We start from the raw sequence: 25668 nt of genomic DNA on the forward strand, positions 1-25668 counted from the left end.
ACAGTTGAGGTCAGCATATTATTTATGTATAGAGGGGGGTATTCCATAGATATTCTAAATGCTTGAATTAGAAGACCATCACAAAGAAGGACAATTAACCCTAGGTGTAACAATTAGAATACTAAACCATCTAATCACATTTGAACAAACCTCACCAATTTAATTTAGGATATTTTTAAAAGAAATCAAGGAAGGTCTGAAAACACTGTAACCTAGACTGCATTAATCGCCAGGGCTTCTCCAGTGCCCCTGTCCTGGGCTAATCAATTTTCTTGGAAAACATTTTTGTGAAGTACTAAGGACTATTACTTCCTTTCCTCAGGACTGAAACTGGAATTCCTAGGATTCTAGAAAAGTCAATTTAACAGTGCAATGCTGTAGATAACAAGTCAGAAGTAATCCTTACGTTAACAGAACTAACAAGCAAATACACACACGATCACAGCCTCTATCTAGAGCAGATGTTTTCAAATTTTCAGGCTGCAGAACCTGTTCATTTAAAAAACAAAACAATCCCTGATCAAAAGAGGGGGAGCTTCTGAATGTCAACTGACAAGCCCTGCCCTTTCTATTGTACCTTGAAAAAAATGCTACTGATGCCCCTGAAGAGCATTGTTGAGGTGGGAGCAGATGGCCAAGTGTGTTCAAAGTTTTTTTCCCCCCTTTGACCCTTGCAGAGAGTTTCTTTATCCCATTAGTCCCACAGAACTCAAGTCCTTGCAGAAGCCAGTTTGAAAAACCCTGGCCTAGAGAATCTAACTGTCCACTGGAATTAGACTAAGGACAAAACTGGGCTCTGCATGCTTTGTTTTACCCCTTCTCCCCCCATCCCAATTCCTGCAAAAAGTAGTTCCTATTTTGTAAAAGAACCAGGGATTGTTAATTAAGTAACTCAGGTTGCACTTTGAACTCAGTTTCTCACTTCTTATGATTCTTTGGGAAAAAACCACCTAGTTAGAAGAGTTGCTACTGAATGGAAATGGTGCAAAAGACAGCTCAGGTTTAGGTCTAAGGGGGTCAACAGATAGCTAGGATTTCCTTCTCCTTCATTGTGGAAGGCCTAGATGTTGTTATGTTGTTTGCATGATAAATGGAAATAAATGTTAAAAAAAAAATCTTCACCTAGTCGGAAAAATCAAGTAGGCACCAGCTCTTGAAGTAGTTCTTTGCAAAACAGAGATACCAGGTGTTTGTGTAATGTTTCTGACAAAAATAAGCATTGCCTTCTTTGTATCAGGTTTAATTGCTGGCATTCAAATAAAGGCACCCCTAATGTAGAAACAGGCTTGAAGCTTTAACTGAGGGTAGAGTGTCTGGAGAACATCATATAACCTCATCTGGTCTGGTCCTGGTTGGACAGCCTCATATTCTGCACTTGGGCCAGAAACATTTGGGGCTGTCTACATTGAGGAAGGTTGTTTTATGCAATGATTTTTCCCAGCTGAAATCACATGACATTCAATTGCAAAAGTCAATCACGTATGTAAGCAGAAGGCAGAGGAAGAGCAAGGACAGGATGAAAGAGTGGGTCATAGTCATTCAACCATGAAGATAGGAGGTCTTTTTCTTCCAAAAAGGGAGCTGAAGCTATTTCTATAGAATAAAAGATATCCGGAGGAAGGCTATGAGCAGAAGTGGAGGGGGACAGTCAGAACCAAGTAGAATAGCAGAGAAGCACTACTAGTTCCAAACCTGGGAAGGAAAGAAAAGCAATTGCCAAGAGGGGAATTGCAGGGAAATCTATACTTAGACATCTTCCAGTTCCAGGGCTGAGGTGTAATGCCAGGGACCGTCACATCGATGTATACGAGCTGCAAATAAGAACTAAGTCAGATATCTTCTGTAGAATCTTGCACCAAGGAGGTCAGCTGAGACCAGTCCCCAGCCAACTGACATCTATTTCTACTCACAAAACCTAGAATACAAACACTTAGTTGCGACAGCTTGCTCCCCATGCAATAGAAATCCTCCTTGCTGTTACATCTGCTCATCCAATCAATGACAGAGGTTCATATATTCCATGAATGCAATGTAATACAGTATAAAGGCACAACATACTTTGCAGAAGTCTTTTTAGTATGCTTGATTTTCCATGAGCACTAATGAATCATTTAAGCTAATCTGTAGTTCTACAATAGGTCAGGATTTCCCACTGTTTGTAGGCTAGAGAATCTGTAATCCCTGTATATGCTTTGTATATGCTGCATGCTTTGCATGCAAATTGTTCCCCACTGAATCCCAAATAATTTCCATAAAAAGATGCCTGAGTCCATGAAGAACTGCTGTAAGTTAAGATAGCAGGTAACATTGGCCCAGACAGACCAACCACCTGAATCATCTGAAGGCAGGTTCATATATTACCCATTTGGTATGAGCTGTTTTTTCCTGAAAAAATTTGGCAACATCAAAAAACAAAACAAAATCAATCCCAAACCCACCCCTTGAATACCACAGGAATAGCAGTCAGGGATAATAAGAGCACAGACACCATTTTAAAAGCGTGATATTTTTTCATTAAAAAAAATATATGAAGAATATCTACATTTCTACATATTCAAAAGCTTCTGACTGAAACAGGAAATTTAGTTGCAACTCTAATCGAGGACTGCATTTATTGTTTTGTTCTAAGTAGAATCTTACTCTCCCTCCTTTCAACATGCCAATCTGTGATATTCATTTGGAAAATCTGATCTCAAGCAACATTTACCACCCACCCCCAGAAAAACCCCACCCACAAATGAATCCAACACTCCCCCACCCTCAAAATATTGAATAAAGGAAAATTGACTCAGCTACAAAAGATAGGAAGAAAGCAATCTCTTCTGCCTGCCAGGGAGCCAATAAACAATATCTTTCCCCAACCTGATGTTCTTCAGAAGTGCTGGACTACAACTCCCAGAATTCCCAACCAGCAGCTGGAAGTGACCAGTTTAAGAAGGCTAATATATAAACACTGCCATTTCTTGGGGTCATGGATCAAGAAAGATGGTCATGTCCACCCCAAGAACCCCTATTTCTATGAAAAAAAAATCTTACCAAGGTCATTGTTGTTCATCATGGCATTGGATGCCCGAAGTCTGGGTCCTTGTTGAGTGAAGTTATAACCAAACTTCAAGAGAGAGGTGTTTTTTTCTAACATACTGGCAATTTCCATTTCTACCTTGTTGCCCAAAAGTTGGCACTTAAAAAAAAAAAAGAAAAAAACATTTGCAGAGAAGCACTTTTTAAATTTTAGTTGCTTATCTTTTTATTTTACTGTTTCTTACTTCAAAGTTCTAAATTATGCTTATCTGTAATCAGAATAAAGATTTTTATGAGTATTAAAGTGAATCCATGGTCTTAACATGGACAAAACCTGAATTTGGTACTGAATGGAGTAGTCACAAGTAACTGCCTTTTAAAATTCATATACATGTATATAAAATTCATGCTAGCAGTCCACCTAAAAAAATCAAAATAATGTAAGAGTCAGTCCTCATTTCTGCGTAAAGTTGATGAGAAAATCATTTCAGCTTAAAACAGGATTTTTGTAGATGGAAGTCAAAGGTTTTATCAGTTGCCAGTGGGGCAAAATCTCTGCCCCTTTGAAGGAGCTCTTCAAACTTACCAAAATCCTTCTTTGCAAATTGTGCAAATAAAAAAGATCAAAGCGTGGGCCCATTTTGGTTCCACTCAGTTATGCGTACCTTGTGTGAGGTGGAGATAGTTGTTAAGATTGTGAAGATTCATATTATCATTCATCTCTATCTGCATTTCAGAGTATCACCTGGATGATACTAAACCATCATGTGGCATATTTGGTTTTGGCTTACCATGATATGTAGGATTTTGGTTGGTAAACCATAATTTTAGAGTTAGCAATATGTGGACTCCCAGCCAACTGCAATTTATTCAGGAAACCAAGGTTAAACGAACCAAAATTTAGCATGAAATAGTTTCAATCAGTGCCTTAGTTTAATGCTTGTTTTGGATTCCTTTTTATATATATATAATTTTAATTGAAACATTTTCCATAAGAAAAAGACAAATCTAAAGAAAAAAGAAGAAAAAGGAAAAAGAAAGAAAAGTACAAAAAGCAAAAAAGAGAAAGAAAACTAAAGAAACAATCATAATAATAATAAAAAAAAAGACTTCCAACCTTCTTTGCAACAGGTATTAACAAACTCCATTTTGGCTTTCTTTTTGTAAAATAAATGATGACATGGTGTAATATGTCATGTGCTGTTGTTTATCTGAGGTTGTATTTACCTACTTTTGAGAACTGCTAAGGACCAGATGATTTTTATTATGTCCTGATACGTAAAACCATAGAAGTCAAAGAGGGTGTACTTTGGCTGGTGTGGGTCTTCCGGGATGTGTGGCCGTGTTCTGGAAGTTTTGTTTCCTAATGTTTCGCCAGCATCTGTGACTGGCATCTTCAGAGTGCAGGAGCACAGACAGGAGCAGTTCTCTCTGTGCCCAGGGTGATGTGACCCTTTTGTGGGTATTTATAGAGATCTGGGGGAAGGGAGGTTTGGGGGGTGGGGGGGTTGGGTTACTGAGTGGCTGCTTGTTTTGGTGTCAGAATCTGTGTGTATTTTCCTGGGGATTGGGCAGGGTTTTTTCTTCTATTGTAGAAGAAAATAGAAGAAAAACCCTGCCCAATCCCCAGGAAAATACACACAGATTCTGACACCAAAACAAGCAGCCACTCAGTAACCCAACCCCCACCCCTTCCCCCTTCCCCCCAGATCTCTATAAATACCCACAAAAGGGTCACATCACCCTGGGCACAGAGAGAACTGCTCCTGTCTGTGCTCCTGCACTCTGAAGATGCCAGTCACAGATGCTGGCGAAACGTTAGGAAACAAAACTTCCAGAACACGGCCACACAGCCTGGAAGACCCACACCACCCATCGTATGCCGGCCGTGAAAGCCTTCGACAATACAGGGTGTACTTTCTTTTTCACACGACTGTACATATTATTTCTAGAGCACTGCAGCCAACTGGAAGCATCCATGATCTTTGTCTACAGTCTGGACAGACCTGTTCCATCCCTAGGCTGAATGTAAAAGTCAAGCATGCATGACACTCATTGGCTGTTCCCTCTGATATCCTCGGGTATCTTCCCATCTCAGTTTTATAATACAAAGCCCAGAAACAAAATGGAAGAGGCAGTTAACGCCTGGACTGTAACATTGGGAGGAAGCTGGTCTCATTCTACACAGGTTACCTGGTTGTCAATTTTGAGTTCAATTAGTGTTGTGTTGTACTGCAGTGCTTCTATCAGGGCCAGGATTCCAGATCCAGTAATGAAATTTGATTCCACATTTAAGCTCTTCATCACGTTGTTTACTTTTAACATTTCTGCCAGTGCCTTCCATTGAAAGAAAAAGACAAAGAGAAAAGCAAAATACTTGTGTATTATTACGGTTGCTAATTACTTTAAACAAAGGTCTAACGATAGCATCATTACTACTGGAATGCTATTTTTGTCATAAATAACTACACTGCTAACTCAAACCAGAGTTTTCTATTTCCTTTATACCAGTGATCTCTTGGGTGACCCTGGGAAACCCATAAGGAAGCTTTGACACATCACAGGGTTGTTGTTGTGGGGAACATAAGCAGTGCCCTGCTGGACTGGACCCCTGGCCCATCTAGTTCAGCAGTCTGTTCTCACAGCAACCAACCAACTGCTCAAGAAAGCCCACTAGTTGTACAAAGCAGAGGCAGGAAATAAATCTAATAATGAACAAACTAATGTAACTAAGATTATACTATATGTGAAAATGGAAATTAGTTTTTAGTGGTTAGAAATAAACTAGGATAACAATACAAGTCCTCAAACTTGGGTAATGATCAACCTGAGAATTCAGCCATAGAGAGTTCTTCATAAAGAGTACACCTCTGTTGCCAAAGAACTTGAAATCAGCCTATGACTGAATATATGACAAGCCTCAAGAGTATAAGAAACCTTCTTAAAGTGATCTTGTTCTAACTCTACGGACTTGTATTCCTTGGGGAACCTGCAGTCTTTTTAGTGGATCTTTCCAGCGTAGACTTTTACAGAATGAGTTCCTCAGGTGTTGACAGCTCAGGAAGCTCAAGGTACCCAGTCCCCTTCCTGCTTTACTCATTGCCCTAATTCCTTTTCTTTCTGTCAACCACAAGTATGTCATAACTCAAACAGTTTATAATGAGTATGGTTCATTAGAAGCAAGTCACAACCATTTGAGTAAGGAATTGTGTAGTTCAAACAGCTGTGTAACCCTTATTTTCACCCATGAAAAGCATACAATCATAGAGTTGAAAGGGACTTCAAACCATTTAGTCCTAATCCCTACTCAATGCAGGATCTGCTAAAGCATCCTGGACAAGTGGCTATTCAGCTTCTGTTTGAAGATTTCCAGTGAAGGTAAATATACTACCTCATGAGGCAACCTATTCCAATGGTTGACAGCTCTTATTACCTGAAAATCCCTTTAAGTACTTAATCTGAATCTCCTTCCCTGAAGTTTCAACCCACTGGTTCTGGTCCTACTCTTTAGGACAGCAGAAAAACAGTTCACTCCCTCTATATGACAACCCTTTTTATGTCTACATCTGAAGATACTATCACATCTTCTCTCAGTCATCTCTTCTCCAGGCCAAATGTACCCAATCTTTAAACTGTCCCTCACAGATATAGAGGAGGGAGTGAACTGGTTTTTCAGGTAATAAGAGCTGTCATAGGATTTGGTTTCCAGTCTCTTCACCACCTTGATAACCTTCTTCTGAACTGACTTCTGAAAAGGCAGCATCCTGACAACAGACTTGCATTTCACCCAAACAGGCTGTTATTAAAGGAGACAATCCCATTAAAAGCTTTCTTGAGAAGATTAGGTAGAAGCCATCTGACACTTACAAAAGCAACAGGGTCATTGCTTCTTGTTCCTACTATGCTGAACTTTTTCACGTAGGTATTATTCTTCAGAGCTTCAGCGTAGGCTTTCAAAATAGGTACAGGAATATCCTTTAAAAGAAGAACACCAAACAAGGGTGATATGAGCTGTTTTACTGGCATACGGTCACATATTCCAAGGAATCATGGAGCTCCTAAATCCAGATAGCCTTTAAATCCTTTTCAAACCTTCCAGTTCTGTGCTGCCATGCTGCCCTTCCCCTGCTAAGCTCTGAACCTGAAAATAAACCCATTTGGGATCATTTTCATAGGCTGGAGTGGGAGCAGAAGGTAGGGACCTTGACTTCATTTTAAAAACACGTAGAATAAAGCCGTGGCAAAATATAAAATATACTGCAAAGAAAACCAAGCAACTGCACTTGGAAAGTAATAAGTCTGTTTGGTCCTGCCATATTTTAGAGTCTTCCTTGATTTAGAATTATTGTCCAAAATGTGTCTGGAACAAAACATGTGCAAATAACATAGCAGTCACTTGGTTTTCTTTGCAGCATAAGCTTTGTTTCATATGTTAAATGTCACAGAGAAAGATAGGGAAAGCATCTATCACATTAATGCCTATCATATTTTCCCTGAAATGATCAACTGCTTTTTGATGGAATGAATAAGTATACTGTTTAGGACTACAGCCTCAGTTTAATTTCTACTTTATGATTAAACTATAGTTCTGGTGTGAAAAAGATACCTTTGTTTCAAGTAGCTAACTTTCAGGAGTCTATTTATCTCTAAGTAATGGAGGGAAAAGTCATTTCTCTTACTCTCTGGAGCTTCCGGGGTCATGGAGTGGGGAATGCAGGTGGCAGCATCTAGCCAACCTTGGCTGAGCTTGAAAAAAGGCATGCAGATTCAGTTTGGTAAATACTTGAATAGGAGACCATTCAAGGTTAGCCTGGGACATCTTAAAAAACCTTGGAAGAAGTTAATAGCCACTTTGGTCTCATTGTGAAGAAACCTCTTGACCTCTTGATGGCTTTCAATACCATTGACCACGATGTCCTTTTGGGTCAGCTGAGGGAGTTGGGGGTGGGGGGCACAGTCTTGTGCTGGTTCACCTCCTTCCTCCAAGGCCAGTCCCAATCAGTGTTGATAGGGAGCGAGAGGTCCAGCCTGCAGCCCCTGCTTTGTAAGGTGCCACAGGGCTTGGTGTTCTCTCCGCTCCTTTTTAACATCTGCATGAAGCCACTGGGGTGAATTAAGTGATGCTGTGGATGTTCTTTCATGGTACCTGGAGGCTGTGGGGGTCTGGATGGGGAACAACAGGCTTCAACTGAACCCTGGTAAGACACAGCGGCAGTTCAGGGCTCTTCTGTATCTGAGGTTTTACCATCTTTGGTTCTGGATGGGGTTGCCATCCAGATAGACCCAGTGCACAATCTGGGGCTCCTCCTGGACTCATGACTCCTGCTCAAGGAGCAGGTGGCAGTCATGGCTAGGACAGCCTTTGCTCCACTTTGGGTTGTGCGCCAGTTGCGCCCCTTCCTGGATTGGGAAGCCCTTCTTTCAATCACTCATACCTTGGTCATTTCCCACACAGACTATTGCAATGAACTCTACACTGGGCTACCCCTGAAAAGCATCTGGAAGCTGCAACTGGTACAGAATGTGGCGATGCGGGCAGTTTTGGGTGCCCTTAGGGCTGCACATGTAGCACCTCTGCTGCGTGAGCTGCATTGGGTGCCAGTTTGCTTCTAGGTCCAATTCAAGGTGTTGGTTATGACCTTTAAAGCCCTTCATGGCATGGGCCCAGATTACCTGAGGAATCGCCTCGTCCTGGTTACATTGGCCTGTCCCACCCGGTCCAACAGGAAGGGCATGTTGCGGACCCTGTCAACTAGGGAATTTTGACTGGTGGGGTCTAGGAGAAGAGCCGTTTCTGCTGTCGCCCCTGCCCCAAGGGGGAATATCTTGATCCCCCCAAGGTGAGATTGGTCCCCATTCTTCTGGCCTTCCGGAAGTGTGTTAAGACCTGGCTCTGCTGACTAGCTTGGGGATCCAATGGGGGCTCCCAACACTGGGGGTGGCTGATGCCTTGAGGATGCTCTCTCTGTTTTTTAACTTTGTTTTGTAGTTTTTAAATTGTTTTTATGCTTCTTATTTGTGAGCTGCCTAGACTCAGTTATATAGTGAGATGGGTGGCATATAAATTTGAATTTATGAATAAATAAATAAAATAAATGATGTATTCCTGCAGTCACCAGGAGTTCAGCTCAAGTTGAGTTTTTTACCTTAAGGACTGAGGAAAATTTTCAAAGAAAAAGAATGGGCAGAATAAGCATTATAGACTCCTGTTTATAAACACCCTTCTATATGTGCTTATCCCCCCGCCCAACTTCACTGTGATACTTGTATTATTGCAACCAGCATAATTTAATACAAATAATTTTCAGAAATAAAAAGTAGTTCTGCCCATAATTCCAACTGTTTTAAACAAAAGGCTCTTAGTGGTAATTATTCAGAATTACAGTTACACTTTCCCAAAAAGTAAAAGAGCAGAACAAAAATGTTGCCTCTGAATTATTAAGTATCCAAAGAGATCTACTCAACTAAAGAACTTTCAGGAATACAATAGAGCAAAACACAAAGACTAGCTATTAAATAAAAAATACATTAAAATCACTTGGCTTTGAATTTTCTCTCTGAATGGTAGGTATTATTTATGTAGGATAATTTATGTATGAAAGCATTAAAATATTATTCTTTAGCAACCAATTGAAATTATAGACAATATCTTGTTTTCCTAACTGCCTCAAACAAGTCTAAGCTATTGGCCAAATCTATAGGACTTTCTATGCAAGTCACATTTTGATTCTCTTATATAATCTCATTCTTTTCCAAATGGCTCCTTACATTGCAAGTAATTTAGTAGGCTATGCAACAAATTTGCCCCTTCTGCCTACTCAATGGAAACTCGGGTAGAGAGGAATCCATACCTTAATATTATTGAGATTGATTTCCTCAAGCTCTGGATCATTGTTTTTTACTCGTTCCAAAGTTTCTTCTACATTGGTTGAATTTGGTTCATCAGGAACTGGTTTATACTGGGTGGGCTTGATTATACCTACATGAAAAGGAGTGCAGGAATAGAAGAGATAAAGACCTAGGGTCCACTTGCTTCTGACCAGTCTTTAATGGTACAATGAAGAAAGAGGGGGTGCCTCACTTTTACTCCTCCTGCGAGTTCCAAACCTGCATCTTCTGAAATTCACAACATTTCTAGCTATATTTGTTTTACTGGGGACATAAGTGGAACAATCTGATTCTCTGATATAGGGCCCTTATGCAAATAAATTAAAATAAGTTCAGCATCAACCACTGATGCAGTTTTAAATTTCTACGGATCAAATGGTGATGAAAATATCTTCATTGTTGTATAGAAACACATGGAACAGACTCAGCTTTGGTAGCTTAATAACTAAGCTGCATTTTTATTCTATTTCCTAAAAAAATGCTTTCATGTGCCTCTGACAAATGCACAGAACAAACAAATGCACAGAGCATCAGCCTTTTCAACCCATGCTGGAAAAAAACTGAATTTAAATAAATAAATATAGTAATAACGCTTTATGTCTCTTAGCAGTAACACTCAGAGGATAGTATGATTTATAGATTTTGTACGGACTGTGTGTTTACGATTTAACTTTTTTTGTTCAGCTTAGAAATAAAAGAAAAGAAAAAAACCCACACATTTGAACATCCATGCTTGGAAATTGTCCTATCTTTTTTGTTGCATAAACTGCATGCCAGGAAGGAAAGCTTTTTTTCTGTAATTCATTATAACTCTGGCTTAAAAAAAAAAAAGTTGAAATCTACAATGTCTTCAGTATAGACATTGACAATGTAATTGCTTCCTTAGTAAACAATGACAAATTGTATGTCATGAAAGAGACTCCCCACCACCAGAAAATAAGAGAAAAGGTTTTCATATTATATAGGCATGTGTTTAGAAAATGTGTTTCTGTCTTTGATCAAATTCTGAAATGTGTATTTATTTTTCTGAAACTTCCATATAAATAAATTTAACATTTCTACAATATCAATAATTCCAACATTCTCAAGTGATCTGCTTTGTAGAGGGGAACATGTTTCTCCATAATCAAGCCTAGACAGAAATCACTAACCAGTAACGTTCCCTGGAGTTTATTTCAGAGAAACAACTTTTCCCAGGGCACAGGACCCAAAAGAGGTAGATATTAATTCATTTATGGATGTACATTTATTATAGAAGTGCCACTAGCACATTTACCTAAAAATTGAAGATGATTCCCTGAAAGAAAAACTAAGGAGAAGAAAAATTATAAATCCAGCAAAAATCCTACCCATTGCCCAGCTTTCCCACCTTGTCAAACTAGGTTTGCTGACTCCAGTTGAAACCAAATCTGGAGACTCTTACTGCCCTGACAATAAGCAACTCTCTCTTACCCACAAATGCAAACCATTCTCACAAATAGAAACACGTGCAAACACATTCCCCTTCCTCCTTCCAACAGAAAGAGAGGGAGGGAGGAACAACTAGAATGGAGCTGGGGCAAGAGGAAAGTTGTTCAGAGAAGGAGAAGGAAGATGACATGAAAAGAAATGGTCCACAATAAGCTCTACGCATACAAAGGGGCAGAGTTTGCCTTGCAACAGCACAAGGCTGCTTTTGTCATTTTGATGAAAGCACTGAATTTTGGAGATGCCTAGGAAGAGGAGGCAGGAGAAAGGAAGAAAAAAGTATATGGAAACAAGGCTGGGAGAAAATAAGTCCTACTTAGTATTACAAAAGGTTTAAATTCAACAGGTGAGAAGCCCTCCCAAACAGCAGCTAATTTTTAGACTAATCTTCAAAAGGACTCTGTGATATCTGGAGCCATTTGCAACTCATGCTTATTCCTTTGTTTTCACTATCTTCTTCTGCTCTTTATCAGCAAATGTAGGGACCCACACAATTATTTGGGGGGAAAAAAACCAAATTTACGGGCTGGGCAATTATCTGGACTTGAAGGGAAAAAGGTGATTCTGAGTAGTGTGGAAATATAAATCACACCTGTTGGCATCTTCTGATATCAAATGTGTCTTCACTAAGTATGACAGGAGCATCTTCACTAAGTATGACAGGAGCACCTTCACATATTCTGAATCTGCTTTCCCCTCTTAAATCTGGGTTGCTCTACTGACTTATTAACTGTGATAATAACATTGCTGCTTTTGACTCACTTTGCTAAACTACTGTAGTGTTGCAAATCTTACTTACTGTCCAATCCTTCTTTGTTGACTATAGTTGTAGTCCCCCGCGCTTCATAATATTGTTGGTTACTCATCAACGTATGCATGCCAAGAATAGCTACACGAGAGAAGAAAAAAATCAAACAAAGAAAGTTAAATATATGTATAGATTTCCCCTTCCTGGGAAAGTGATAATCTGGCCAAGACACAAAGCAGCCTAGAAAAAAATGTGAAATATCAGTGATAAATGATTTTATTTATTTCGAAAGGGACCATTGAGAAGATCCATTGAAGCTCAGCACAACTTGTATGCTCTCACAGAATGTGATTCCTTGTTCCTTCACAATTGTTTTGGCTAATTAGAGGGTTTTTTTTAAAGTAAGCAGCAACTGACTACATTGTGGATCCCCTAACTGATATGCCAATTACTTGTATGCCCTATTAAATGTGAGAGAATTTCACTGCATCCACCCAAATACCTATGGGAAATAGGAGTGGAATGAATACAATTCTCTTCACCACTTGGCAAGATGCTACAGCTTACCAAGTCAGCTGGATGCACAAAGCAATATTGCCATTGCCATTTAGCAAAGGCTCAATCACATTTGTCTCCCAATTCCAGTATGAGTAGAATCTGAGCTACCACCAACATTTGTAAGGGCATATTTGCCCTTTTGCTCTCAAAATAAATAAAAGCTGGACATTCTTATTTGATCTCAGAGTTAGTCCACACCTAGCATTTTATTCTGACATGCTTTCAATAGCACACAAAAACATTAATATCTTATAAAACTACATCCATTCCTAGACTAGGAAACATGCAACATTCTGGACAGTGGTACATATGATAGCAACTTTTTGTTAGGAATATAATAAGTTCTGCAGTACCACAAGTGATAATTGTATGTTTTTTAGCCAGTTATTTGCACGTATATGTTGCAATGAGCACCATCCTAGAACAGGCATTCCAAACTTGCATATGAGAGAAAAGTGAGTGGCTCTTTTCTAAAGCAGTGCCTGCCACCCACAATTTTTTAAGTCCTTAAAAAATATTAAATTAATTAGGGAGAGATTTTTAAATGAATAAAATATTTTAAATCACATTTTCTTGGTTGAATGACTAAGACTACAGTCCTAAGAAGGGTTTGTCAGGGTGCAAACCTATTGGGATCTTCAGCTGAATAAACAAGGATAAAATTACACTGAAAACATTATAGGCCTAAATTCTGCATATATGAATTATCATCATGTGAAAATTTCTTGCTTGCTGGCCACCCAGTGAGTGAGATTCTGGCAAACTCATAAAATTCTAGAGCCTGTATAAAATAAAAGCCCAACCACAAACTCATCCATGATATTCCACATAAGCAATATCAACATTCTCTGTCAATGTTGATATTGTCAACAGGCTTTCCTCTTTCATTCATTGTTACTAGGACTGGGCTGTGGAAAGCTGGACAACTGCTAGAGGGTTGCAGAGAGATACAGAAGACTCTTTGCAGCCCTGATCTGGTAGTCCAAAGAGAGCCACCTGAGATTATTTGGCAGGGTTTTATAAGCATAATTTCCTGTGCATAATTTGTTTGGGAATCACGATGAAACAAAGATATAATTTGTTTTATAAACAGAGATTTTAGGAGGCCAAATCCATCTGGGCCTTGAGCTGCCTATCAAGGTGCCATCTAAGTAGAAACAGGATTATATAGAAGCTTCTACAAAACCTGGGGCAAATGTCTTACCTTAGGCTACCTTCCCTAAAGGATGCAATAGTCATGAGGCTGTGCTAGGTGGGTCCTTGTCCCAGTTCCAGATTTCCCATGAACAATGAAGCCTCTGAATTTGTGGTTGGCCTGTGACAAAGCCTAGGTCTCATGTTAAAGCAGATGAAACCAGCAATGACATCTATTCCAAATCAAACTTTTGCTGAACTACCAGGGAGGGAGAAGACAGCAGGATTCACTGTCACTTCTTTTGTGTGTTAGTACAATCCCATTTCAAACGCAATGTCTGCAAATCTGGCTCTCCTTGCTTAGAAAATCCTGTTTCTGCAGGAATGTCTATTGCTCTAGCAGTTAACTTGTACCACTACACACTAGCAAAATGAAACAGGATGATGGAATGAGCTGTATGATTCAGGTAAACATAGCACTTCTAAATTGTCCTCTCTATATAAAAAATATCTTTACGTATTTAATCTGTTGTATTATAAGCACTAGCTTCAGCCATGCTCCAGCAGTTCTTCAGCAAGCAGCAAAAAGCTCAGAGCCAGATGTTCAGTTACAATGGACCCAACATTATATATGCTGAAATGTATCTTCTAAAAAACCTCTTCATATTGTTTTTTTTAAAAACACAATCAAATTTGTCTTTAAAAACATCAAACAAAATAATTACAAAAATATTTTTCTTTTTTAACCTAGTGGCTTCCCAATTAAGGTTTCTTCAAGAAACATTACTAAGTTAAATTGGTCTCTTGTGATATCCCAGCACTTTCAGCAGGGGGCTAGAATGCATTACAGCACATCTTCAATGTATTTGATGCCTTATTTTCTCTTTGTGCTGGGTGCTAATGAGAGCTATGGAACTTTTCTACCAGCTGTCTTGCATGGGAATGTGTCCTAGAAGTGCTGTACTCTCCTATGGCTGGCTGTACAATGCAAGGAAAACTTGCTGGTGATAGACCAACTGTTTGGACATGTGTGTCTGTATGTGTCCATGTCCCCACACTACTGTTACCTTTTCAATCAGAAGCCCTAAAATGCTGCTGAGAATCCTAAAGTATATACTTGGAAAATCACTGACTTGGAAAAATGTGCCAGCAAATAAGAATGAAAACAATCTATAAATGATTTACCAATTCAACCTGAGATTTTAAAGAATATCAAGCCATGTCTTGTAAACAGCAGCCATACATTTTCATTAACCAGCTTCTCTCATATTTCTGTCTGCTTCAGCCCAAGAATCAAGACTACCTTATGTAAATGAGGCTTCTGTATGCTTTTAAAACAATTTGGAAGAAATGCCTGCCTCTCTGGTTTCCCTCTGGCTTGCTGGTGTCACCTGCCCCACCCTCCTGTGCTGTGGGGAGATAAGGCCTATTTGATTGGCCTGCCCTAGGCAACTTATGGACCCAGAGAGGTTCCAGAGTGAGAGTCGGCAGTTTGGCAGAGGCCTTGGTCACACCTTGTAGTGGTTGGATTGTGGACCATGTTGCCCTTTGTGGCCTCTCCTTGTGGACGGCACCTTAGCTTACCAAGGAGCTCCAGGAGATGAAACTCCCAAAGGGACAGCTGGAGCACCATTGGAGGAACTCAAACAGCGAAGTGATCAAACACAGGTAAGAGCCCCTATTTGGGATTATCTTGTGATGATAAGGACAGCAATATTTCTCTGACCTTATTGTGTCTACCAATTAGACTGTTGCAATGTGCTTTACATGGGGCTGCTCTTGAAGACCACTTAGAAGCTGCAGCTGGTCCAGAATGCAGCAGTGCAATGTAGGGTATGCCTTGTTATGCTCTGCAAGCTGCACTGGTGGTGTGTTGGTTATGACTTCTAAACCTTTTCATGGCATAGGGTTATTTGAGGGACTGCCTATCCCCAATGATCTCTGCCACTCTAGTAACAGCAGGTAGACATGGTGCTCTTGGGTCTCCTTGATCAAACATTGCCATTTACTGGGACCCAGGAGGCCTGTGGCACATGCCCTCTGGAATGATATCCTACCCAGAGATCTGTTTAGCTGCCATTCTAATGATGTTCTACAAATCTTTAAAACCTGGCTGTCCTCCCAGCCTAGGGGTAGAATGCTTGTGGAACCCTGGAAGGTTGGATGTTGTGCAGTTTGTCCAGACATTTCTTTGTTTGTCTGCTTTCCTATTTTAAGCCGCCCAGAGTCACTCTGAAGTTGAGTGGTTTCTAAATCTAAATACACTTAAAACAAATACATCTTACATGTGCACAGCATTGGTTGGCTATTTATTAAAGCAGCCCATGCTTTTTCAGGCTTCCATACAAGCCTGGAAAAAGATGCATCTGCTTTAAGTGTCAACACATTCAAGCTAACATCTAATGTCTAATTGAAGTTAATGAACCATTAAACACAGAAGCCTGAAAAAAATGGGTTTCTTTCTTACAGTAGAAGTGATTGCTAAGTTGATACACACACAGTGCCTGCATGAGCGTGCGGCTGGGGCAGCAGTCTCTTTTAAGCGCTTTAGGAAAATGGGATGCTCTTCAGGATGGGTGAAGATGCAAAGAGAAGCCCTGTTGAGATCAGCAAAGAAAAGGTAGCACAGTGCCCCAAGTTCAACTGGGGCAAGGGAAAGGTATTTGAGGTCAAGACCTGAATTTAGCAATTCATTTTCAATTCCACAAATGAAAATCTGGATCTGAAAATGATTGCACAAGTAATTGAAATATATATTCATGGACCGCTACTGGGACTTAATGGCAGCAATTAGAGACTACAATTATGGAGATGGTCGGTGTAAAACATGTGCCCATTGAAATATTTCCCACAACTACAATTTTGTCGTAGGGATGCTGTGCTATATATTCATTGCATGTGTCTATTCATCAGTATTGTAATAGGAAGAAATACCATCACCACGGTGTGTCATGGATGAAGGAAGTGTCAGTGTAGGTCCTACGCAAATTATTTCAGCATACTGTAGTCTTCCATGTAAGATGTACTGTATATGTACTGTAGTCTATTCACTTGAAATACAGAGGGTTTGCTATGAGATATTGCAATTTATCCCAAACAATTAATCGATGCAGCATTCTCTTTAGAATCAAACTGAAGACCTACTCACTCTTAATATCTGAAACAGTTTACTTTTAGAAGGTACTGTGTCTGAGAAGAGCTGGGCTGCACTGGGGATACTTAACTGAAGTCATGACAGTTCTTGCATTTATTTCATTACCACAAAGCAAGCTCAATGCAGTGACTCGTGCAGAGATATCACTAGTAGTTTGTTCTGAGGATATCTCATTCTGCTATCTCAGCACCAGAAGCAGCCACAGGAACAAATACATCCAATTCACAGAGGTAACAGAATTATCCAGTCCTAGCCAAAAATGACTGGAGGAGAGGGTAAGGCCAGGGTCATGCACTACATGCTGCAGATGTGCAATGCACCAAATTGCCAGCGCAAATATGGTATGTTAATCTATTTGTCTGACTATATAAGCATTTCTCTCGGAATTCCTGAGATACTGCACATGTATTTGTTTTTGGAAAGGGCAGGGAAAATCTAAGAAGAATGAGTTATTGCTCTTTACAGATATGCAGAACTACTCATGAGTAAGTATCCCATCTTGGCATGTGAAGCATAAGCTTGGGTGCATTCATTGGCTGCCTACCCAGTTTGCCATTTTAACACAGGTTGAAGTCCTGGCAGATGTTTACTCATGAGTGCATGGGCAGCGGGGATTCTCCAGCTTGCCAGTCTGCATGTGATGAAGGAAATGGAGAAGCCAATGAACAAGCCTTTGGTGGAAACTCCAATTCACAATCGAGATAGCTTGTGCAAAGAGAAAATGATAAAGCAGCAAAATAGTTTTGGATAGCTGGAGAGAGCAGCAGGCCTAATGCAGTCTTGCATTCCTAAAGCAGGACTATGAGGTCACCGGCATGGTTCTCTTACAGTCCCTCTGCAACTTCTGCTGAGATGGATGATGTCATGGAAATATGAGAGGAAGAGACAGCGGGCTGGAAAAAACAGACATAGTTAAAGCAGGAATGGGTTGCTTCAGTGAATATGAGCTGAACAAAGGGAAGGGGATTTTAGTCAAATCAGAGAGAGGAATGTTAATTCACACTTTTGGAGAATAAGCCAAGCTCAGATAAGATAGAATAGTGAAAAGGGTAGCTCTGAGCCTCAGAAGAAAAAGCAGGATATGAATCTAACAAAGAGACACACACTGGCTTCCTCTACTTCTTTCTCCACATTAACCTTCTGTTGTGACAACATAATGCTCCATGTTTGCCTCAATAAACTGCTGTTGAGGACAAAGAAGAGAAGCCATGACAGCCTCACACTGCAGGCAGTTTGCTCTAGGCATTATAGAGAGGAGGAGAAGAGCTGACTCCTTTATGCACCATGGGTTACAGAGGCACCAAAGTACAATAAATCCTAGATTAAATGGACCATTCAGGGAGAGGAGATGTCCATTAGACCCAAATGCCCATTAAATCCAAATTTCCATCAATTGTTTTGATTTATGTCATATACATAGTTATGTAATTGACATAATGGGTATCATTTGCAGTTATATCTTGAAACTTTCAATTTAATGGACAGAGCCAAGGTGAAGTCAAAACAACAACAAAAAAGATCACTGTATACCAAGCCCACTAAAATAATCTATCTGCAGATGTCTCTCCTTTTCTCTTTACCCTTCGTAGAGAAAGCTCAATGATTTCCTACTTTCCCAACTTTCTCCACAGCTTTTGAAGTCCTTGTCTTATTTTATACTTTCCATGAAATTAACATAGTATGCTGGCAAGATGGCAAGGTACTAAATGGATCTTATTCTTCCCACCCCAGTATCACCTTAAAATACCAACCAATCTTCAGAAACAAAACTTACCTTGCACCCTTTTCAGCTCCTACCCAGCCAGGCTATCCGGACTGTAAATGGCTTATGCAGTTTTACAGCAGACAATTAATGAATGCTCGGTCTGAGGAGGCATAAGAAACCACTATATTTTCTTCACATTTCTCTTGTGAAGGAGGTTTGGCTGCCCAACTACACGTACTATCCTCACTTGCTTTCCAAGCCTTTTTCAAACAACTTTCTTGGCAAGCCTGGCAAAATCTTGTGTGCAGAAAGATGGGGAAAAGTTGAAAGGGGAAGTAAGCTGCTCATTTTGCCTTTCTTCTGTTCTACTGCAGGGAAAAGCCTTAGCCAAATATTTGTATCCACAAATTTCCCAGTAAAGTAGCCTAGGACTGAGTCATTGAGACTTTAGTGTCTGTGCTCAAGCCTTTGAATGCTTACTCTGCTGTCCCTCTCAAGTTACAGCAAGGAGTATAAACCTGGTCAGTACAAGGAGGGGAAAACAATAATTTATAGCATACACATAGAAGTCCTTTATTGGACTTTCTTTCTGATAAGAACTACTTATATCATATTATAGACTGGTCTTGCATATTGTGTTGGGCCAAAATGCAGTGTCCTTGATTTTGTTGGTGTGTTATGTGAACCAAGTCATTGTTCGTGACTCAGCAAGTTGCATCAACCAACCAACTGTGGCTTAGTCAACAAATCAGGGCAGAAAACTATACCAATCTAAAATTTGTTGTTCCCACTGCTGATCCCTATTATGGTATTTTGTTTTTTGGTGCCTTTAACTCAACCTTGACTTCTGGTGACTTCATGGAAAAGTCCACATAGCTCTCTTGGCAACATTTTTGGAAGTCATCTAGCTGGCTTCTGTGCCTCAGACAGATCTAGAACTCAGATGTTGTGATTTAATGTGCTGAGCAGGTTAGACAAAGTGGCTGATTAAAGCCTCTGGCTTGGCAGAGGCTGCTGCTGCTACTATTGGAGGTTAATTATTTCCAATTTCCCTAAATGAAAATGGTCTGCTGGTGCTCCTGCTTTGATGGCAACTTCTTTAGTTCAAAGTTTTTTGATGGACTGGAAGAGTGCCCAAATTTTGAACAGCTTGTCCAACTCTTTCTGCCAGAAGGGGGGAAAAAAAGAATGGTGGAGGAAAAGAGTTCCTTGGAATCCAAAGGGAGTGGAGGTGTTCACCCCAGCCTGCAATGGACAATAGATGCTAGGCCTTTCCATTTCTAGAGGTCACTTTCACCAACGGGATAGTCCACAGACTTTCGCTATCACCGATAGAATAGTCCACAGACTTTACACATCTTGGAACTGCTATGGCTTGTTGCTGACTGAAGGAACACGTTAAGGAAGATTTAAGCCTCATTCATGGACTGAGGATAAAAAGAAGGTAACATCAAGGCGGAACAACAATATAAAACTGTTGCTAGGGCATGTTCATAATGTGGTAAGATGGAAGAAGAGAAAGATCTGCTAATGCGGAAGAATTAAAATAAACATCCCTCACTTCTAAGTCTCCAAAATCAGCCCTGTGAATTTAAGGATGATTTTCTCATAAAGACATTCCTACATTAAAAAAAAAAACTTTCTTCAGCATGGAGGAGAGGAAGTTAATTCTGTCATATCATAGGAGAGAGCTAATTAATGCTATTCCCTAGGTAGCAGCGTTTGTTGCAGAACGATTTCTCCACTCCCCTATGAAACCTGAATACAGTGCCAGAAAAGGAAAAGGCACAGACTGAGGTTCCTTAATATTCAGAACAGTTATACCTGTTTTCATCTAAACATAACCATAGTAAAGGAAGTAGGCTGTGAAAGCTCATACTCCCTTCTCCTTTCTGCTTCTCTTGTGCATGAATTCTCCTAAAGACTTTATTAATGCCAAGAGCTCTACATGTTTTAGAATAATGATAATTGTAACAATGACAAAACTAACACATTCAGTCTTGCATCTTACCAGCAATGTCACAGAGCTCAGCATCTGAAGCATTTGCCAGGGCTTCCTCCAGTTCTGGTTCCAGAGTTACACTTTCCAAAACAGGATCAATAGCTTTCTGCTTGGGCACCCAGATTTTTCCTATAAATACATGAAGTGGTAACAGCTTCAGCTCTATTCCAGTAGGCTGGCAATTGTATAGAGTTTACCCTCCTAAGGGCCTACCTAGGTGGTTCTTTCATAGTTACCAACTTTCCAAGACTATAAACACTAAGAAAGGTGAAGAAGGTTTTCCACTGAGACCCTGTTGTATGAAAAGGGGAAGTTAAACTCTTCCCTTCCCAATTAAAATCATTCTCTCTGTCTAGCAATAACTCGTAGGAAAAAAAAGGTCCTACTGGATGTGGGATTTAGATCAGGATTCAGGACTCACGGTGTGGTTGCTAACCTTACAGTTAAAGTAGGGGTTGGGTTTTATGTAATTCCAATTCAGTTTATGTTAACACAAAATCATTTTTACAGCATCCTGCTTCTAAGGCTGCCTAAATGTGGTTGGTGTTCATTTTAAAATAGCAACAGCATGGAGGCAGAGCATGCCTTTGGGGGCCTGGCGCCTACAGTGATATCCTAGGCTCTTCTCCAAATTCTCATTCAGTGTGGGATGTGCTCATTCAAGCTTGGCCCTTTCAACAGCAAACCAAATTCCTTCCTTATATTTTCAATTCCCCACCTCCACCCCGCAGCTTTCTTTTAAAAGTAAAGTTCTGTTTGTTTGGTTTAAGGTAAAGATAAAGGTCACTTTCCCGCTAGAGACTTACAGCAGCTTTGATAACCATCCAACCACTGCAGTGGTGAATGGTTATCAAAGGTGATGAAGAGAGGCTTTATGTCACTTCAGTGATGACTGGATGAGGCTTTGAAGATGCTCTAAGTTACTGGTGTGGAAATGGCCATAGTCTCCTTCGAGTAGTGCTTGATTGTTGATGAGTACACGTCCATGTAGCTCTCTTAGCAACAGTATGAAAACGGTTTGCCATTGCCTTCTTCTGTCTTCCCCCCCCCCCACACACACACACTTTCTAGTCTAGCCTTGGAATTCCATTGAGTATTAGGCAACCCAACCATGCCTAACTTTGGTGCCCAGAGATAGCCAATCAGGTGCTGCAGAAAACACACAGAAAGGGGAGGCAGCGTCCTGCCACAATAGCTCAGTAAGATGAAAAACTAGCAAAGGCAGGGTGTGGAACTTGTTAATTAAAAAATAATAATTTCCCAGAACCCATGATCAAGCTTTTCCCTCCCTCCCTCCCTCCCTCCCTCCCTCCCTCCCTCCCTCCCTCCCTCCCTCCCTCTTTCTTTCTTTCTTTCTTTCTTTCTTTCTTTCTTTCTTTCTTTCTTTCTTTCTTTCTTTCTTTCTTTCTTTCTCCCTTAGTCTTTCACAGAACCCCACCATGTTCTCATGGAACACCAGGGTTCCATAGAACACAGTTTGAAAAACTCTGATTTAGGGTCCTTTGTAGAGAATGGAAGGGTAGTAGAATAGCCTCCTGAAACTGATTCCCTCCCATAATTCCAAAGGCCATTTTACCTGGCAGTTCTGCATTATAGCCCAAAGCTGCAGAATGACAAACAAAAAACATGGCTATTATTTTCCTGTCATACATTCCACTATCTTTAAAAGATTTAAAACCTATCTGAAATTGGAAATAAACAAACCCCAACTAAGTCATCATTTTAAAAAATGAGATATACTTTAAAAAGGTTCCAATTTAATGGAAAAGAAAAAAAAGAAGTTTGATAATGACTGTTTTCAATTATTGGCCACAATTATGTATAGATGTTATCATTAGCAACATTCAGGACACATTCTTGATTATATTTTTCTTTCAACTGAAAACCTTGCAGTATGTGAAGAATAAAATAACTGTTTAAGACTTTAGTGGCTGCCTCAACCTGAGGTTTATGCAGTGTTTGCCATGTCGTTATACTTCCAGCCCAACTTTTGAGAAAAATTAAATGAAAAGAAATAAAAATCCTGTACATCCAATACATTTTAGCAAATTCTTCAAATTAAGTACACCAACACACAAAGGAAATGTGTGTATGCAGTGGCTAAAATGCCATCTTTACAAGAAGGAAAAATGAAGAATATAAAGGGAGAAATTAGAATATTTTTGTATTTCTTTTGGCAATTATTTTCTTGTAAGAGAGAAAAAGTCTGGTTTTTTTTAATGGAAAGCAACAAAGCAAGACATAATGAACAAACATAAAGAAAAAGGTTCCTTTTTATAAAACAGTACAGTTGAATGTCTGTAAAAGAGAGAGAGAGAGAGAGAGAGAGAGAGAGAGAGAGAGAGAGGGAGGGAAAAAAGTCCTGCTCCAGACATGGAATGTGACACTGGAGCTATTTTTGTTCCTGCTTCCTAAGAAATGGCATGAAACAGAGGACAAAGACCACGCAGTCCCAGCTTGTTGGTGGAACAAGGCTAAATTTAGGCTCACATTGAAGCAACTGTTCCTTTTCTCGTGAGGGGAGAAGAACGAAGGGACAATATTGTAGAACAAGGGCTTGCTTTTACAGATCCTAGCCGTATGATCACTATTCTATTCCTTGCACTTGATTTTATTTTACAGTAAAAGGCAATCTGAATATATAATACAATTATTTAAACTGCTGTGGGAAAGAGTTGTGGAAATTTTTGTATCAGAACAGAAATGAAATGGGATATTTAGTTAAGAACATCTTTTAAGTTTATCAGTTTGAGAAACACAGTATAAAACAGTATTCTGGATGGTACACAGCACTTGCAGAATCAGCTAAGGTATATTTAAAGTTATATTTTAGGTCATGAAAATGTTGATCAGCTAATGCAGTTTTACTTCATAACAAATGGGGATGCCTGATAAGGAGTGAGTATTGAAGGAAATAGTAAATACAATATCAGAAATATTAGGAGTAGCATTTTGAATGTTTCCATTGCTGATCTTCCTTAATTTGACAGAAGTCTTCCCAAATGTTACAAGATCAATTATTATGAGCTTATTAATTATGGCAAAGTAATGGAAAGATGTACATTCTCCATCAACAAGAAGACTGGCTAGCGAAGTGTCTGGAAATTGGCAGAAATGCCTAATTTGATATAAAATTGGGCCAAAAGACATAACAAAAGAAGGTTTATGGAGAAATGATTTTTATAGACTGTTGGAATGTGTATGCCAAGGTAATTATTTCTTTTGGTATGTGTATTTCTGTGGCTTCGCTGATTCTTAATTATCTGTCATTTTCTTAAACATGGTTCCCTTGGCAGGGAATAGGATGAGAAGGAAGGAAGGAAGGAAGGAAGGAAGGAAGGAAGGAAAGAAGGAAGGAAGGAAGGAAGGAAGGAAGGAAGGAAGGAAGGAAGGAAGGAAGGAAGGAAGGAAGGAAGGAAGGAAGGAAGGAAGGAAGGAAACTTGGTGGGATCTGCAAAAGAAAGGACAGGGCTCTTTCACTAAGGAATTTCAACAGGCATTGTTTGCATAACAAGTACACCTGCCATCTTCTATACAACTGCTACCCAGCTAGGTAGAAGCACCTCACCAATCTGAGCCAGGCAGGGTTAGACTTGGTTCATTTCAGGCAATCCCATGACTGGAAGCTAGAGGAAGAAGTCAAAAGAGCATCCCAGAAAGCAACAGCAAACCACTGCTGTATCATTGCCCAAAATACAATTTAGCCACATCCATAAAGTCATCAATACAAGAGCTCAACTTGAAGGAGACGTGACTTTTTTTTACACAATGGTTAAGGGCCCAGGAGCACCGCCCTCTTTTGCACTGGACTGCACTACCACGCAGTGAGTTGTACACGGAAGAGGAAATTGTGGCTTATTTTAAAACTTTTCTTTAGCATATGTTTTTTTGTCCACAGGCACTCTACTTATGAAAATAAAAGTATGAATCCTTATAGTAATATTAGTAATGTAACCATCTTTTTAGATCATATCAAGGGCTAATCGATTTCATGAAGCATTTCAGGGGATTTAATGGATGATCTCCGAATGGGAATAAAAATGTTAGAACCCAAGCTCTGCCTACTCCACCATCTTGTTACTGACAACAACCAAACTGATTCCTTCGGACTTCTGCACACAATCTTTGTTGGCATGGAAGTGTCCTTGCTGCTTAACACTTACGGGAGTGTAAAATTTTTTTTTAATTAAATTCGTATGCTGCCCGGCTCTCAACAACTCTGGGCAGCTCTAGTGGACAGTGGATCCAATTCCTGTGGGCTTATGTGGATATATTGACTCACCCAAGCCCTTGCTTCTTGTGTTGCCCTGCAAGATGCGTGAGGAAATATTTTAAAAAAATATTATTCCATGTATTGAGCAGCTGTGGGTAGAGAAAGAATACCAGCTGCACAGTTGCTAGAAATGTGCCACAAACAGGGCAGGGAACTCTTAAACACACTCTTGAAAGGTGAGTGTTGCAGTTAGGCAGCTTCTACATGTCTTACCTTAATATCTAAATCTACCCCCTGTTCCACTGCTATTTATTTTACAGGAGCATGCATGGGATATTAGAACAAAAGGTTTAAGATGGAAGGTTTGTTCTAGTAGTACATGTAACTGTACCTCAAACTTGAACCATGAGGCAAGGTTAGTTAGTCTCTGCCTAAACACAGCATTAATTTCCATCTATGTGAATTTCCCCCACCCTCTACTCGCATTCCAACTGGAAGTTCTTCTGAGCAAACATCACTAAAATGAGTAAGGTCCTGTTTCAATAGGACTTGTTCAGGAGAATGTCTCAAAAGGCTAAAACATCTGCTTGTCACTTACATATTATAACTACAACCCCAGTTTGGATTTTGAATCCCCAGTCCTACGGAGCATGCAAGAAATGTAACAGATGTACCTTAGAATGAACATGCCTGTGGGCACTCATTCAATCAGCTTAATCTAAATTCTAGAACACACATGCACAGAAAAGAAACGCTCAAACAGCAGTGGTGCTTGTTA

The 25668-nt window shown here is 39.9% G+C and overlaps 1 protein-coding gene across 3 annotated transcripts in view; it reads right to left on the minus strand.

Moving 5' to 3' along the window:
* Window positions 1-25668, minus strand: part of TMOD1 (tropomodulin 1) — a 39902-nt gene that overhangs the window by 838 nt on the left and 13396 nt on the right. For 2 of the 3 annotated variants that reach the window (XM_088147489.1, XM_088147490.1), the window contains exons 4-9: window positions 20687-20806; window positions 12176-12265; window positions 9873-10000; window positions 6889-6996; window positions 5215-5358; window positions 3037-3181 (exon numbers count right to left, since the gene is read on the minus strand). In XM_088147489.1, the coding sequence (XP_088003615.1) occupies window positions 3037-3181; window positions 5215-5358; window positions 6889-6996; window positions 9873-10000; window positions 12176-12265; window positions 20687-20806 (735 nt within the window). Of the gene's footprint in view, window positions 1-12; window positions 1812-3036; window positions 3182-5214; window positions 5359-6888; window positions 6997-9872; window positions 10001-12175; window positions 12266-20686; window positions 20807-25668 lie in introns of those variants that run through there. The other variant, XM_088147491.1, reaches the window with a different exon arrangement.

The sequence above is a fragment of the Python bivittatus genome, unplaced genomic scaffold, assembly GCF_059951505.1.
Source record: "Python bivittatus isolate LINGU-HERP-01145 unplaced genomic scaffold, Pbiv_v1 ctg000520_np1212, whole genome shotgun sequence".
In the NCBI taxonomy this organism is placed as follows: Eukaryota; Metazoa; Chordata; class Lepidosauria; order Squamata; family Pythonidae; genus Python; species Python bivittatus.